Source organism: Podarcis tiliguerta, assembly GCF_965153285.1.
Source record: "Podarcis tiliguerta genome assembly, chromosome: 6".
NCBI classification, from domain to species: Eukaryota; Metazoa; Chordata; class Lepidosauria; order Squamata; family Lacertidae; genus Podarcis; species Podarcis tiliguerta.
Genome location: NC_139539.1, coordinates 10,719,873 through 10,737,860, shown reverse-complemented (window position 1 = coordinate 10,737,860; position 17,988 = coordinate 10,719,873). Strand labels below are relative to the sequence as shown.

At 47.5% G+C, this 17,988-nt stretch overlaps 1 protein-coding gene across 1 annotated transcript in view; it reads right to left on the bottom strand.

The window, feature by feature from the left end:
• Positions 1-290: 290 nt before the first annotated feature.
• Positions 291-17,988, bottom strand: part of HRH3 (histamine receptor H3) — a 31,168-nt gene continuing 13,470 nt past the window's right edge. The window contains exons 2-3 of the mRNA XM_083447530.1: positions 16,880-17,046; positions 291-1,536 (exon numbers count right to left, since the gene is read on the bottom strand). Coding sequence (XP_083303656.1) covers positions 649-1,536; positions 16,880-17,046 — 1,055 coding nt within the window. The 3' untranslated portion in view covers positions 291-648. The remainder of the gene's footprint in view (positions 1,537-16,879; positions 17,047-17,988) is intronic.

The following is a 17,988-nucleotide window of genomic DNA, read 5'->3' as shown; positions in this document are numbered from 1 at the left end:
TGGCATCATCCATGCTTTACAGGCACAGGATCCGAAGTTCAACCCCCAGGTATAGCAGGGAGACAGTGCTACCTGGTCAGTGCAGCAGATACGGAGCTATTTGCACCAATATTTTGACTTTGTGTACGGCAACTTCCTATGTTCCTATGCGCTGTAATCCAAAAATATCTGGAGTGCCACTAGGATGAATGGACCTGTCCATTTCAGTTCCCTCAATTTCTAATTTCCCCCCAATCTTAAATTCAGTTTTCCACAATTTTGCAGCAACCTGTGAATTGTTTCTTTAAAAAAATCTTAATGAAAAGTTATCAGCATTTTAGCATGAATTTCTCCTACTCAATGTATCTTTGCATGAACTGTCATTTGCAGAAGTGAATTTTAAATGGTGGCTGCGTTTCAGTTCTCCTATTGCTTTGGAAAGTGTGGTCTAGGTTTGCCTTTAAATGTAACCGGAATCAAATTTCCTCACCATCCTTAGGTGCCACAGGTTACCCATCCCTGTCCTACAGGGTATATAACCCTGGTAGGTTCCTAGCGCTGGACAACAGCTCAACACCTCTCAAAAGCAACACCTCTCAAAAGAAGCAAACTCCTGCAGAGCAATATGGCAGAAAGTATCCTTTCTAGCCTACAATGAATTGAAACTAGTTACTTCCAGCATTTCTGGAGGGAACTGTGAGGTTGGATCTTGAGTTTCTTGGGGCACAAGAGTTTAACAAAAGCTCTCCGGAAGCTGTGGTGGCAGAGAGGGTAAAGGACAGGGTTGATGGCAGAATTGACCCACAGAAGCCAGAAGGAGGTCTCATACCAGTACTCGGGGACACAGTGACCGTGACATGCAGCTCGGATAATCATGAGAAGTGTGTACGGTGCCCAGCAGAGTCCAAAAATCCCCACTATAACGGCCAGAGATTTGGCTACTTTCTTGTCTCTGGTGAGCCTAAAACGTTGGCTCATGTTCTGGGAAGCCACCTTCATCCGTTTCTCTAGAGAAAGAGTAGATGTTGAGTGTTTGTAGTTCTTTTTGATGAAAAGCTTTGCTTTGCTGCCGGTAAACCCAGAGCTCTCTGTGCTCGAATACTTGACATTCGTACTCTCTTTGCTGCTTTCTTCTTGGGCGTCCCATTTTGGGACACCCAGAGTTTCTGCCAGATCTCTCTGCTCCCACTTGCAGCATTTCATGGAGAGCTGGGCTTCAGGGCTCATTTCGATCTCCTCCACAAAGTTCTGGTTCTGAGCCTCATGCACCACATCCAAGCGGGCTTTGGTGCGCCTCTGGATGTTCAGGTAAATGCTCAAGTTGAAAAAGGCCACGCTGATGAATGGGGTGAAAAACTCGATGGTGGAGGCTGTGATGAGGAAATACCAGTTGTAGAAAAACTCAGCGTAGCATTCCCCATCGGGTATGATGCTTCGGCCGGATATGTACTCCCAGCTGATAATCGCAGGTCCATAGAGCAGGAAGGCTAATACCCACACCATCGCCATCTTGAACACGGCTTGCTTGGTGTCTCCTTGCTGAGCTCTGTAGGACACCTGTAAAGGGAGAACAGGCAGTTGTTTTCTTTAGATCACCAACCTTTTTAGGCACATGGGCGCACTTGGATTTTGGAGCAGGTTCTGTGGGTACCACTTCTCACCTGTCTTTCCTGGACCAACCCCACCAAAGGCACAGCAAGAGGAAGCAAGCAGGCACACACTTCACTTTCCCAAGTGATCTGTATTAAAGTCAGACCCAGTAGTAGGAGTCTGAACCTTGAAAAGCACATAGAGCCAAAAGAGGAAGTGGGGCAGAGTGTCTCTCTTCCAACTTCCTCCTTCAGCAATATGTACTTCTCAAGGGAGAAAAGGGTAACTTCTTCATCTCATGGTTAATGGGGCAGTGAGTGGGGTAGCTGAGAGGCTTTGGGGGCAACAACAGAAGAGCTCAAGGGTATCATTGCACCCACAGGCCTTGTACTGGGAGGGGATTCAACATTATCAGGAAAAAATTCTGAGAAATTTCAGGTCAGCCGTTCAAAATTCTGAAAGAAGGAGAAGTTTACGAAGGACATGAAGAAGGGCCTCAGATGATGATTGCAGGCTCTGGGTTGGTTCATATGGTTCTTGAATTATTGCAGCCCTGTGCTGTTTAAGGCTTTATAGTTCAAAACCAGCACTTTGAATTGGGCCTGGAAACTAATTGGCAGCCAGTGCAGTCGGGCCAGGATCAGCGTAATCTGCACAAATCATCTTGCCCTGGTGAGCAAGCTGGCTGCTGAATTCTGCACCAGTTTCTGAACTGTACTCCATAGCTGTCAACTTTCAGATTTGAAAATAAGGGATCAGCAGCCTCACCTGTCCTCGGGACAGTCTACGGGATATCTAACAATCCGGGATAGCAGTGGGAAACGGCGCTGGAATAGGGGAATTTCCCACCAAAAAAAAAGGGAAGGTTGACAGCTATGCTGTTACTCAGAGGCATCCCCGCATTTATTGTGGTGCAGTAATGTAAGCTAGAGGTTACCAGAGCATAGATGACAAGTTAGGCTATCCCTGCCCAGATGGGGGCACATCTGGGCCAGCAGCTGTAGGTGATTGAAGGCACGCTGCACTACTGAGGCCACCTGAACCTCAGCCGACAGCAAAGGACCCAGAAGTTCCCTCCAAGCTACATACCCACTCCTTCAGAGGGAGTGTAAACCCACCAAGAGCATCTGGGGCATATTAGCACGATCATCTGGACAGAACGTTTGCACGATCATCTGGACAGAACAAATGGCTTAAAAGAAGAGCTGTTTTAGTCTGCTATGCAGTAATCTCAGAATTTCTGGAACATGTTTTGTACTTTAAAAAGAAAAAATGATCAATGCATTTGCATAAAAGCGATGCTAGTTATATCATTAGTGTGAAAAGCATAAAAAGGCTTTTAGTCTCTCAACCTGCTACATATCATGTATTAATATTTGAAGGTGGGTTTTGTTTTTTTTGACGCTCCATCAATTCGTTCATTATCTCATGTGCTGAAATGCATCGTGCTAAATGAAATGAATATTAGTGCAGCCATTTGAGTTTATCTTGGGCCATGATGATCCTTGCCATCACAGGTCGTCAAAGAGATTTTGCAGTTAAAAATAAGGAAATGCTTGGGTTTTTCTGCCCTGTCTTGCTTCCAGAATGCAACCCTTTTGGGGACTTATGCAGGTGTAAATTCCATTGGCTTAAATTCTACCAGCGTAGCCCAGGTTGAGCCAGGATGAGGGAGTTACGTTGGCATAAACATCCATATTTAAAAATGTACAATAAAACAATCCCATGAAAATAGAACGGCAAGTAAAACAGGGGAGTGGCTAGATCAAGGGAACGCCTGTGTAAACAGGTGTGTTTTCAAAAGCCCACAGAATGCCCATACAGATGGTGGTCTCTTGCATTTCAGCAGGGAGTGCATTCCACATATATATCTGCAGCTCAGGAAAACACATCGTGCATCTGATGAAGAGAACTGTAACCCACAAAAGCTTTCACGATAATACATAATGTTGGTTTTTAAGTTTCCGTAGGACTCTCTGGGTGGTATTAACCTAGTGAGCTCCATCGGCAAAAGCCCTGAGTGGGAACTTCCACTTACACAATGGGACTTTCATAGAATCATAGAATCATAGAGTTGGAAGAGACCACAAGGGCCATCGAGTCCAACCCCCTGCCAAGCAGGAAACACCATCAGAGCACTCCTGACATATGGTTGTCAAGCCTCCGCTTAAAGACCTCCAAAGAAGGAGACTCCACCACACTCCTTGGCAGCAAATTCCACTGTCGAACAGCTCTTACTGGCAGGAAGTTCTTCCTAATGTTTAGGTGGAATCTTCTTTCTTGTAGTTTGGATCCATTGCTCTGTGTCGTTTCTCTGGAGCAGCAGAAAACAACCTTTCTCCCTCCTCTATGTGACATCCTTTTATATATTTGAACATGGCTATCATATCACCCCTTAACCTCCTCTTCTCCAGGCTAAACATGCCCAGCTCCCTTAGCCGTTCCTCATAAGGCATCGTTTCCAGGCCTTTGACCATTTTGGTTGCCCTCCTCTGGACACGTTCCAGTTTGTCAGTGTCCTTTCCCTCTCTCATTTCCTCCCCATGCCCCCAATTTCCCTGTGTGTGTTGGGGGAACCCCCAGAACACCAGGTGGGACAAGGGACGGCAGGTGAGGAGGGATCCTTTTGCCTGGCACCATGTTGAATTCCACCCACCATCATTCTTTTTGCTGCATAAGACTAACACACTATTTTCGCTTGTGTTATGTGATCTAAGGCAAATGAAAGAAACAGGCGAGGACACATTCTTTTAAGTGCATCTGCTGATGTTTCCCCACTGAACTTTCCTATTAAAAGCCTTGTTGTTACGTGCAGATTAGCTACTTATGTTAATGGCCAGCTTTATCTACCTGCTTTTCCCAGACTTACCGCTGTGAGCAGCCATGAAAGGGGATGAGAGAAAGGTAGGAGAGACTTGGGCTAATGGAAGTGATTTCTTTGGCCTTAGACAACCACACGCTAATGGATTAAGATGGACATTTTAAAAGTGAATGCTTCCTTCCACTAGGCTAGCAACTTAAAAATGGCATATTTTTTGGCTGATAGAACCTGGGCAGGAGAAGAATAGAGTGGATTTTTGTGTGCAGGGAGGCACTTTAGCCTTGTTTTCATCCCCAAAATTGGGATGCCAGGAGGGGCGCGGCTTCCGGTCTAGTGCTTCAGCAGTGGGCAGCAGGATCGCACCAGAGCCCCTTCTGTCTCAGCACTCTGACCCTGATGACTCACACCAGAGTGAGCATCTTCTGTTTCACCGGATCCCAAAAATGGGACATTCCAGGATCCAATGAGTCTTCTGTGATTCAGCATGTCTCGCTTAAAACGGGACACTTGTGGGGTACGTGATAGAGCACCTGTCTTGCATGCAGAGGGTCCCAGATTCTATCCTCCACATCTGCAGATAGAATCATTGAATTTTAGAGTTGTAAGGGGCCACGAGGATCATCTAGTCCAACCCCCGGCACTGCAAGAATCTTTCACCCAACGTGGCATTTGAACCTGCGGCCCTGGGATTAAGAGCCCCGTGTTCTACCGACTGAGCTCTCTAGGGGAATGTCCCTTGCCAGAAACCCTGGGGAATTTCTCCCAGTCAGTGCCAACAATATTGAACTGGATGGGCCAATGGTTTAATTCACTACAAGGCAATTCCCCAAGCTCCTGAGTGTGCAGGAAAATGATGGTGGGCTCTGCCCTGACTGTGCTGTTGCAGGGATTTCTTCTCACTGCAAATGCTAGCGTGGCAGGAATGTTTTTGCCGAGAACCATAAGATGGTTCCATTTCCCCTCTGTGCTCGCTGCAGTCCTGATGCTGCTCAGCTTCCCAATCCCTGGATAAAGCAATTTGCATGTTTAATAAGCCTGCATTCTAGATACAAAGCTTAATTAAAGCCAGGAGTAGTTTCCCCTAATATAAATACATGTCTGTAAACATGTCATATATAAGTATGCCCTGATTGACTGGGCCTGTTGGGGGGAACACTTGGAGGGTTGCTTCAGCATAATACCTGAACTGGCATTTAGGGGAAGAAGGGTGATAGCTCTGTGGAAGAGCAATTGCTTCGCGAGCAGAAGGTTCCAGGTTCAATCCCCGACGTCTCCAGGTACGACTGGGAAAGATTCCCTGCTTGAGAGCTGCTGAGGGTCAGTGTAGGGACAATAGTGACCTAGATAGACCAATGGTTTGATTTGCCAATGGGGTGCAGTGATTTAAATGCCAGCCTTGAATGGAGGAAACCCAGATCTGAACCACACACGTTTTCGTTCATGGGCTAAAACACACTTTCTCAGGCTAAAATTTCTAATTAGCCCAGAGAAGCATATCATAAATGAAAAACATGGAATGATGATATGAGTTTGGTGTGTTAAACTATGGTTACTATAGGCAACTGATCGGGGGAAGCTTGGGAGTTGTGGACAGGCTGCCGTTGCCCAGTTTTTTTAAAAAAAACCTGTGCATCTATGTTTCACAGGGTGCGAAAGAAGGGCTTTGCATCTTGCCTGGCAGAGAAACCGTGCGCCTTGCACCCCTCCTGGGCAACAGCTGTCTGCCCACGACTCCCGAGCCACCCCCAATCTGTCAAACAAAGGGGGCAGGAGATCTGTACCACCGGACATCCCCGGTTCCCCTTCGGCAGTGGTGGCGGCAGCGAGCACCTCCTGAAGCCAGCCAGAGCCAACTGTGCTACCAGGCTGGCTCCGGGCTGCTGAGGCTGCCGCTGCCACGTTTCCTGGGGACAGATTTGCAATCCTGGGCAGTGGCGTAGCGTGGGGGGTGCAGGGGGGGCCGGCCGCAGCGGGCGCAACATCTGGGGGTTAGGGTTAGGGGGCGCAAATTACTTGCCTTGCCCCGGGTGCTGACAACCCACGCTACGCCACTGAATCTGGGGACTGTCCCTGGGAACCGGGCACGTCTGGTAACCCTATGTTAAACTGTATGCCAGACCCCTCTAATCCCTGGATCCAGCAAGACCCCTAATTCCCGGAATAGCCAAGACAGCTTCCTGGTGAGGTGATGGAGGATTAAGGGGTTCGGCGCTAGATGGCAAATGGATGGCGACTCCCCTCCCTCTACAGACAGGGCAGAGAATTGCAGTGATGTGAGCTACGCAGAGGCAAAGCAACAAACTAGAGAGAGATGGAGCAATGTCTGATTTCTGTTTGAATCCAAGGCTGCAGCTATGGCAGAAACAAAGTGCTCCTGGGGTGTTGATGCTGGGAACCCCTCAGTCGTAGGCTCAGGTTGTATATATGTGTAAATAAACCACATATCTTAAAAAGACCACAGTCTCCGTTCTCCCTCATTCCAAGGAAACAAAAACCTGGGGAAGTGCCTGGAAACCCCTGGGATCTCATGCAGCTCGGAGGTTAATAATAATATATATAATAATAATTTATTATTTATACCCTGCCCATCTGGCTAGGTTTCCCCAGCCACTCTGGGCGGCTTCCAACAAAGTATTAAAATACAGTAGTCTGTTAAACATTAAAAGCTTCCCTAAACAGGGCTGCCTTCAGATGTCTTCCAAAAGTCTGGTAGTTGTTTTTCTCCTTGACATCTGGTGGGAGGGCATTCCACAGGACAGGCACCACTACCGAAAAGGCCCTCTGCCTGGTTCCCTGTAACCTCATGTCTTGTGTAGAGGGAACTGCCAGAAAGCCCTTGGCGCTGGACCTCAGTGTCTGGGCAAACCGATAGGGGGTGGAGACGCTCTTTCAGGTTGGGATGGCATGCAACCATAACAATAACAACTAGTGAAAGGCAGGCAATTGATCACATATTTCACGGCTGCGTAGCCAGGGGCGGAGGAAGAGGGGTACGATAGGGGCGGGCCGCCCTGGGTGTCACCACTGAGGGGGGTGACAAAATGCCAGGTGGCACTCACCGCAGGGCCTGCAGCATGCCCGTGCCACGCATCTCTTCTGTCTCAAAGGGTCCACCCGCCGCATGACCCTCAGCTGCAGGGAGGAGGCAAGCAGACTCCTCGGAGGCCCCACAGAGTGTCCTGCCCTGGCTGGCAGACGCCTGATTGCCTTGCTCTGCCGCTCTGTGTAGCCCCTAGTTTTATATGTGGTTTATCTCTGTTTGTCACCTGGTGGGAAAATGGAGTTGGCAACATGTACACAGCAATCCTTCGTAAATGCCATTTTTAGTATTTTAAATCTTCCATCCTCTTTCGCTCCATCATAGCTCTGATAACCTATTACAAAGAAATGTTTCAGCTACACCACTCTCCTATTTTCCTCCTCCTCCTTTTTAGTTTTATTTTGACATGCTACCTACCCACTTAGCTATCAGTGCCATTGAAAGGTTTTTCTGCAGCAAAAGGATGAAATCTGGGTTCTTGCACAAAATCCGGTTCTCTCCCTCTGGTAATACTGCTAGTGCTAGCTTTTGGGAGTTTCAAGAGTAACTTTCTAGTCCCCATGACTGTGTTGGAAATTTTGAAAACAGGAAGATAGCATGTAGAGAGCGCAACAATGGCTTTCAAACGAAAGGCAGCCATGACGGAAGGTTTGAGAGGACATTAAGGGGTGATATGATAGCCATGTTCAAATATATAAAAGGATGTCACATAGAGGAGGGAGAAAGGTTGTTTTCTGCTGCTCCAGAGAAGCGGACACGGAGCAATGGATCCAAACTACAAGAAAGAAGATTCCACCTAAACATTAGGAAGAAATTCCTGACAGTAAGAGCTGTTCGACAGTGGAATTTGCTGCCAAGGAGTGTGGTGGAGTCTCCTTCTTTGGAGGTCTTTAAGCAGAGGCTTGACAACCATATGTCAGGAGTGCTCTGATGGTGTTTCCTGCTTGGCAGGGGGTTGGACTTGATGGCCCTTGTGGTCTCTTCCAACTCTATGATTCTATGATCAGGGGGTAGGACTTTCTCTATGGTTCTATGCATACAAAGTCCAATTTCATTATTTGTCACTCTCAGATGTGCTCCTCCCCCCCCCCCCCAGCTATCGGCATTTTTGTGTGTGTAAATACATGTACCAAAAAGGGGGGGGGGATACGAACATTTACAATCGGTCACAAAACCCTGCACTTTAAGTACAGAGCTGCATATTTATTGATTGATTGCATTTCCAGAAGGGTGGCTATGCTAGTCTGTTGTAAGAAGATAGCAGAAAGTCTTGCAGCACCTTAAAGATGAACACAGTTTATGGCATTACTTTTCATGGACTACAGTCCATTTCATCATATCCATGATGTATTGTCCTGAGTTGTAGGTATATTTAAACATGGGGTTGGGGAGCAGGAATGGTGAGCAGTGAGGTCAGGAGGAAATGAGATGCAGAAAAGTATAGACAGTGGTAATTATGCATCATTACCATTGACCAGTCACTTGTTTTGCTGCTGCTAGCTTTAATCAAATGTCGGGTAGCAAGAATTCAGAATTCTGTGCACACAAGTGGGCAGACGACATCAAGCAAACATTTCTGAAAGTGATCCTTCCTACAGTCTCACCCACACCACATATTTAAAGTGCATTTATAGTATCTGAATAGCTACAGCCTCCCTCAAAGAATCTTAGTGACTGTAATTTACTCTTCACAGAGCTACAATTCCCAGCGCACTTAACAAACTGCAATTCCCAGTTTGCTTTGAATGTATGGTATGCTTGGAATAGGAAAGAAAGTTACAGCATTGGTGAGCAGGACACTTTCTGCTTTGTTCCAACAATTGTCCTTCAAACAGATGTCCTCTGACTGCAAGGAGGGAAAATAGGTATAAATACAAAGGAGAATTTCTGGATGCCAAAGCGTGTTCTCCAATAAATGAGAGCACGTGTTGCGGTGTGGGCCACCGGGCCAGGCCTCTTGTTGCCAGGCTGGTTAATAGTTATTGCCTGGCATCTGTGATTGGATAACCGGGTTGCTGGGGCAAATTGTATGTTGCAAATTGAGTGGGTGGGACCATAGTCTTTAAATATTGGTGCACTCTGGTTTCTCTTTCTCTTTGCAGAGTGCATCGGATCAGGAGCAATCTTCTCATTGTCTGGTTACATTTCTTTATTTCCCCCCTTCTTTTTAATCCTCTCTAGTCCCTTAATTAATTTAATTCCCCTCTCTAGTCCCTTAATTAATTTAATTCCCCTTTTTTCCTGTTTGATTTCCCACCCCACCCCTTTCCCTGCCCTGTGGGAAGATTCTCCCTGTACCTGTGAGCGCTGCCTGTGCATAATCCTCCTGGGCTTGCCTTTCCCAATAGGGAGAGAGCCCCCATTAGGGGCTTTCTTTTGCAAAGAGGTTTCCCCCATTTTTGCCTGTTTAATTGTGGGGCTAGTCAGGGCTGTTCTCAGCCTAGCTAGAATCACTTTGTTTATAGTATCCCCAAAGGTTGGCTTTATTTTGGTTGCATGCAGTGCTGTTGGCCGAGTTTTAATTTAGCCTTGGGCAGGAGCACTATATTGAGTTCCTTTAATATTGCAATGAGACAAAAAAGGCAGAGAGCAGAAGCATGGAGGCCTTCACGGCCTTCTCGGCCTGCACATATCATTCAAGCCTAAGCCTACTACAGTTAGCAGTACAGTAAATTCCCAGCTTACCTGGAATCACTTTCGTTTATAGTATCCTCATAGGTTGGCTTTATTTTGGGTGATTGCAGTGCTGTTGGCCGAGTTTTAATTTAGCCTTGGGCAGGAGCTCTATATTGAGTTCCTTTAATATTGCAATGAGACAAAAAAGGCAGAGAGCAGAAGCGGGGAGGCCTTCACGGCCTTCTCGGCCTGCACATATCATTCAAGCCTAAGCCTGCTACAGTTAGCAGTACAGCAATTGTTAGTCTCTGTGGTATGTGACTCACTTTCTCTATAAGAATTTATCTGTTTGCAGGCTCACTTGTGGCTAATGTATATCGTAGGCAGACAGAGTGGAGCCAGAGGCTCTCCGTGCCTCCGGTGAGCACTCTGTGTATGCTCTTTAACTATGCTGTTTCTGAACAAGTTTATTTTCTTCAAGTTTGTTTGCCCTGATAGTGGCAACTGCCATTTTAGAGACGAGCCATTGTGGCTTAGTGGCTAGAGTGCAGGACTAGGACCTGGGAGACAGGGTTCATACCCCCCACTTAGCCATTGTTATCACATAACAAAACAAGCTGCTCCTTTTGGACTATTCTGTTGCATGGTAGTTCGGCCCACTTGTGATACTGCTCCCAAAAAGAAGTTCGGGTTTCTTGAGGGCGTGCTTCCCTCTAAAGGGCAAACAGGGGCACCTGGACAGGCGGTGGGCTGCCTCGAGTTTGTTAACTCATTGGAAACATTTATGTCTGGCCTAGCAGGTGATCTTAGGGCTTGGCCCGCTTGGCCCTAGAATTTGATGGCCTCTGGCAGCGTTTCCGGCCTGAATAGCTTCCCCATGTGGTGCACAAAGCATTGGTTTCACCAGTTCCTCACATTTAGTTTTTTGCAGACTATGACAGAGCCTTTGCAGATGCCTCCAGAGATTGCTTCTCCTGCAGAGGTTGACTTGCTGATGCCCTAGGTGCCTTCTTCCAGAAGGAAGCGTCTTCAGAGGTGGCGATCCAGGAGCAGGGAAAAGGGGAGCAGGGATGATGCTTACACCTCCTTGCAGGTATGTCAAACCTGGGTCTCTAGGGACCATCCTGGATAGCTCAGCTGGTCAGCGTATGGTGCCGGTAATCCATCAGATGTCTACTACCAGACTTTTAGAAGACATCTAAGGCAGCCCTGTTTAGGGAAACCTTTAATGTTTGCTGCATTACTGTATTTTAATCTTTTGTTGGAAACTGCCCAGAGTGGCTGAGCAAGCCCAGCCAGATGGGCGGGGTACAAATAGATCATCATCACCATTATTATTATTATTATTATTATTATTATTATTATTATTATTTTGTGGGAGAGTGGACTAGATCATCCTCAGGGTCCCTTCCACCCCACTATTCTTTAAGTTGCAATTCACTATGGGAACGTTAGATGCAGGGCTGCCATTATCCCCTCAGCTTGCTAGGATCGCAGGGACGGGGACATGTGGACCACTTGCGCAGCTCCACATTTCAAATGGAAATTCCCTGAGCAATAGAACCTTAAGCTGTATGCAGGAAGCTGGCCCGGCAGCAGCTTTGTTGGGACTTTTTAGGGTTTCTGGCCGGTGTTGGCCCTGTAAATCTACACGTCATGGTGGCAACTCAAGGCAGGGCATTCTGCCCAAGTGGGGGCTGGCGACTAGCAAGCAATAACTCGATACCTCTCACCCATATTTCCATAAAAAATATCTTCCTTGAAAGCCTGGCTAAAAGGTTATCTAGATGGGTCAGTGGTTTTGTGCTTGTGGGAAGGGTTTTCCCAAGGTTTGGGATTCCTCTGGCTTTTCAGCCAGTGGCTCAGAACACAGCAACTCTAAGCCAGTCAGAGAGCTACCTGTGGTAGCAAGTAAGAAGGTTAGGAAGCAGCTTTCATTGGGACGCATGGAGGTATCCCCTTGATTCTCCTGCTATTCCTATTTTCATTTATCCCCTTTAGGGATCGTCCCTAAGAAAGCCCCATATATCCCCCTTATAATTTATCGCATCCCATAGGCACCTCAGTGAATGACTCTCTGGAATTGTTCCGTGAAATATGCATCTTTGGATCAGGCAGTTGAGCTTACCAACAAATTGGATGAGGGCCTGGTTGACATTATGCGATATTGAATTGGCTGTTAGGCTGCTGCCAGTTCACCCTCTAGATTATAAGTAGTTGGGCTTTAATTGGATGGTCCTTACATTTATAAGGCGATGCCAATATAAGGCGATGCCAATGGGTTGCGCTATAGGCTGTGCAGCACTCAAGTCCTTTCTGGTTTGAACATTGCGAGTCAAGACTCGTTTAACTGGGGGTACCATTATTTGGATTATCTTACTGGCTGGTTCATGTGACATCAGCCTCTGCTAAGGCTTACTGTACGCCCCTTTTATTCCCTGAGGAGCTGGGTGTTCCCAGTGGATAGGTCAGTGGCTCCACTGCCCCTTTAACGTATTTGGGGGCTAGCTGGATACCGTTGCTCATACCTCTGCTTGCCTGTGGAAAAGCTGTTTGCCGTGAAGGACGTTATTCTTGTAATACTTCCTCTGATAGCAAATGTTGCTTTGTCAGATTCTATCATTGCTAGGTCAGTTTAAAAAATAAATAAATAAATAAAATAAAATTGGCATGCAGGGTGGTTGTTCCAGGCTGCCCCTTCCATTCCTGCTTGGCCAGGTGGTCTCTTCATCATCCTGTACAGTGGCCTTGAGCCTGGCAGGGCAAGGCAATCACATGTGACCTAACTTTTCTTGAGTTTTCCCCATTGTAGTGTCAGCGCACATCTGGACTGAGGAGTACAGGGACCGTCGGGTCTGTCTTGGTCTGATAACCAGGCAGTGTGAAGGTCCTGGCAAAATGGTCCTCATGCTTCGGCAGTCTCCGCCCCCCTTTTATGTGCTTTCCAGCTGCACTGCTTAAGGTTTAATATTGCGTTTCTGCTCGTTTTATTACGGGATCATCTATTGTTTTCACTGTCACTATATCCCGTTTTCAGTTGGAGAGCTTCAGATCCTGGGCTCTGGACGCCCAGCTATAGCCGGATTTTCTGGAGCTCCTGTGGCGCTTTGGCAACAATTGATAATTTAGAGGAGGAGTAGCTTACATTTCCCCTTCTGCTTTCAGGTCTTATGAGGAGGCCTGGACTGATTTCTTAGCGTTTAGCTGGCAGTCCTCGGCCATTCAGAGGAACTTGCCTCCATTCTCTGAGCAGGACCTGCAGTAATTCGCCCACCTGCTGCAGATCGGATGCACTGTTAAAACTATCAGAATTCAGTCCGCTGCAATGTCTGCTGGAGTAAAGCTTTAATTTTTCAGAGACTCTCCTAAAAGTGTGTCGTGCGCAGGGTCTCGGAAGGTTGGTAAAGGCTCCAGCCTTCACAGGACTGCAGGCAGGAAGCCGGTCAATCTTGACCTATGCAGTATCTGCAACAAGTTAATATTTGTCTCCTGGTTCTAGTTCCAGACGAGGCTTCTTTCAGTATTCCATTGTAATTTTGGTGTACTGAGGGTTGGGGAAATTGGAGCCAGCACGGGGCTGAGAGTTTGGAGGCTTATTGCCTCTGGATTTTTCCTTATCTGCTTTGGAGCTTGTCATAAGTGTCTGGAGCTCTAAGTCAGACCTAGTGGGCAGGGTTGCCATCATCGGGCTTCCAGTCACAGATAAGGTGGGCCCTTGCCCTGTTATTGTATACTGAAATATTTGGCTTTTCGTTCCCCTGGGGGCTGGCTCGATTCTAGAAGTTGCTGGTTCTCGTGGGTTGCTCCTTCGGGATATATGTGTTTCCCTTTTGGAGTTGAGACTTGTAGTGCGCAACTCCACAAACTGACCAGCTGGGTCGGGGGGAGGTTGTCCGCCTCCCAGTGACTGGGGAGGTGGGCCCGTTCCCGGTCAAGGATGCAAGGAAGTACTTGGCCTTGAGACCTCCTGAGGACAGCCCCCTACTCATGCAATAAAATGGTCACCCTTTGGCGCGACACCAGTTCACATAAGTCATATGTAAGGCCATCTCTGCTTGTGGGATCTCGGCCTCTGGTTTCGCTCCTCATTCCTTTCGCATAGGTGCAGCGACTATGGCAGCCCATTGGGGCTTCTCAGCCACCAGGATCAAGGATTTGGGGAGATGGAAATCGTATGCTTTCAAGGGTTATGTGCGAAACAAAATGCTGAGTTTGGTACTAATGCTTGTTGTTTCAACCCTTGTAGATCCCACGCTGGTCCACGTCTGGATAGTGGGACACAGCATCGTTCATTGGGCTGGCAGCAGAGCGAGGCAGTCTGCAAGGGGAGCGTGTCTCGGCCTCCCACAGCACGTGCAAGTGTCATGGTTTTCCAGACGCGGAATGTCATGGGGAGAGTTTATGCCGCTGATTGGTCACCGGCTGCTCTCAGACCTCCCCACCCTATGGCCATAGTGGTGCAGCTGGGAAAAAATGATGTGGCAACTATTGATTGCCTTGCTTTGCGCACCTCAATCCAAAAGGGATTTGGAGGCATTGGCAGCCTTATTACCTTCAGTGAGAATAATTTGGTCTCACTGGTTGCAGAGGCAAACCTGGCGCGGTGTTCCCGCCCGGAGGCCGCTGAAAGGGCCAGGAAGCGCATTAACTCTGCTGTTTGCGTGAAGGTATTGGAGCTGGGTGGTTTGGTGATTTCGCACCCAGACATTAATTTTAAGGCTGAGGCCCTTTACCGGGCAGATATAGTGCACCTCTCCGATTTGGGGAATGATGTTTGGCTGGATGTGGTGGCTACTAAATTGGGTTCCTGGTTGGGTTTGTGAGTGGTTGGCGGCGAGCGTTAGAGCTCTTGTGGCGGTTAGGCATTGGTTATAATATGCTGGTGTTGGAGGGGGCTGAACAGGCGGTGCCTGCCCCTCCTATTGCGATGAAGGGAATTCTGTTAAAGGAATCCTGGGGCTTGCCATGATTTCGTCCAATCCCTGTTATGGGACCAGGGCCGCCCAATCCCTGTTATGGGAATCCCTGTTATGGGACCAGGGCCGCCCAATCCCTGTTATGGGAATCCCTGTTATGGGACCAGGGCCGCTCAATCCCTGTTATGGGAATCCTTGTTATAGGACCGGGCAGGCAAGCTTTCGGGGAGCTGCTGGGGAGAGCGGCGTGGGTCCGACGCTTAGCTCAGGTGACCCCCCAGTTTGACTTTCTCTTCTACTGGCTACCGATCGGACCTCGGGATGCCAGTTCTGTCCCAGGCGGGGGGACAGATAGTCATAACCAATGTCTAAACAACCACTCACTGATTTTGTATTTTAATAAAGTTGTGGCCAAAATAGTGCCCAAAAAACCAAAACTAAATTACGTGTTATGTGTGAAGTTATTTGAGGGGTGGCCTGGGGACCTACACGTGCAAGATCCAAGCCTGGGCCACATTCTCTTTGGTGAGAGAACTCCAGCAGAGATTTAAAACCACAAAATATACAGCAAAGCAAAGCATGGAAATATAGGCTGTTAGAACCTTCAAATGTGCCCTTGTCAGTTCCAAAACTTTCCTCGTCTCCCAGAATAGGAAAAACACCACACGTTTGGTAAGATAAAAATGGTTTCCTTACAAACGCTTCAAAGGTCAGTTTCATGTGCTTTTCCACACACCAGTCGGAAAAGCTGCATAAGCAGTAAAACTTGATTTTATTACAAAGTGGTGGAAATCCCTAATTATTGCTATAGGAACTCAAGAGTGGCTTGTGAGAGCCATGCGGTCTGAGCTTGGAGCAACCAGTTCAGACATCCTCACACATTGAGCTTCTCTGGAGGGGAACGAAGGCTTGATTATCTAGTCCCTCTTAAGATGAACTAAGCCTGGCATGACAGCTTATTCTATAGTTTTAACCCCTTTGTGCATTAATTAAGCTTAAGCATGTTGGTTATATGAAGCTGGTTATCCTATAGTCAGAAGGGGCTAGAATTGCAAGGTCCTTTTAAAGGAATTCTAGATGCCGCCAAAAGGCACCAGCTGCTCCTGATATTGGCCACCACACTCCCTAGCAGTTGCAACCTTCTTTAGCTGTGCCAGTTTCAGACCCTGGCTTGGAATGGCTTCTGCCTTCCTGAATATCTGTCCCTGTGCTCCACCTGCGGCTCAGGCCTCAACTTTCTTTGTGCTGAGCTGCTTCTGGTCAGCCTGTGAGTTTGGTTCTAGCATGATACAGCATTGGGAAGGGCCACAGCTTAGTGGCAGAACATCTGCTTTGCTCTCCGAAGGTCCCAGGTTCAATCCCTGGTGTCTCCAGGTAACTCTGGGAGAGACCTCTGCCTAAAACTCTGGAGAACCACTGACTGTCAGTGTAGACAATAATAAAGTAGATGGACCATTGGCCTGAAAGCTCAGTTGGTTAGAGTGTGGTGCTGATAAAGCCTAGATCGCAAGTTCGATGCTTGCATTGCAGAGGGTCAGACTAGATCAGGCAGGGCAAACTCGGCCCTCCCTATGTTTTGGGACTACAACTTCCATCATCCCTGACCACTGGTCCTGTTAGCTAGGGATGATGGGAGTTGTAGTCCCAAAACATCTGGAGGGCTGAGTTTGCCTATGTTTGGACTAGATGATCCGCAACGCCCTTCCAACTCTACAATTCTATGATTCAGTATAAGTCAGCTTCCTATGTTCCTATGCTGTGAAACCTAGTCTTGCATTTTCTTTTCTCTTACACAGGATTTCAGAGAAGCAGGTGATAAGGCTAGAGGATCAGGGGCAAAATTTAAGAGGGGAATAGGCAAACAAACAGCAGCAATCCATCAGAGACAATCAACTCTTTTGCACAGTCACTACTCACCGCTCTTGTTACCGAGAGGAATCTGTCATAGCTAATCAGTACAATGTTGAAGACCGACGTGGTGCACAGCAGATAATCAACCACCAGCCAGAGCTTGCAAAAGCTTCTTCCGAAAGTCCATCTGCCAGTTAGCACGTAGGGCACATAAAGTGGAATGCAAAAGGCACCTGAAATGAGAGAGTTCATTTTATGTTTCCTTTGGACCACATCAACAAGGCCAAGAAGGGAGTTGTGTCACTTGGGCAGCCCAGGACCTCCATACACACTGCCTGGGCTTGTGCTATTGCACCAGTTTCACTTCACCCCCAGAGGTGCACTCGATTGTCTCTCGAGACAGACGGACACCAGCAACAACTTTGTGTTCCTCTTCTGCATTCTGGCCTCACGAACAGGGCACTGACTGTGTACAGCTCAAAGTGTATGTATTGTACAACACAAACTTCCACTGCCTGCTGCCTGTCTCACCAATCAGATTCTTAACCATTCCATGAGTTGCTGTGATATAACAAATGTTGATTGGGATGGATCAGTCACAAAATGTTGACCGGCTCCAAAACTGCTGTTAGGAAAGTGGATGCTCGTTTGCAGCAGAGAGGGAAATGCATAGAGAGTTTAGAGAACGATGTGCAATCGTACTATTTGGGGGCAGGAGTTGATGGCTACGGAAGAAAGATAAGACTGTCTCAAGAATTAGGAGGTTACAGAAGATCATCATCCAGGGACTAGGGACCAGAGAGTCTATGTATTTGTGGCAGCATTAAAAATAGCAGCGGCAGCAGCAGCAGCAGGAACAGCTACTACTGATTACAAATTTCCCATTTCACAGAATACCGATACATAAAACCATTGAGCTGGGAGGGGTGAAAGGCGAGCATCTTGCTAAATCTCATTCTAATTTCCATACAGACTGAACCACAGAAAGCAAACAGCAGCATGCAGGCACCCATTATTTTGCCTGGCTCACTTGTGGACAGAACTAATGAACAATTAGCAAACTGAACACAGGAGGAAACTACCTTTTACCAAACCAGACTGTTGGTTCATCTAGCTCACAAATGCCTACTCTGAACAGGCAGACACTTTCCAGGGTTTCAGGGAGCAGTCTTCAC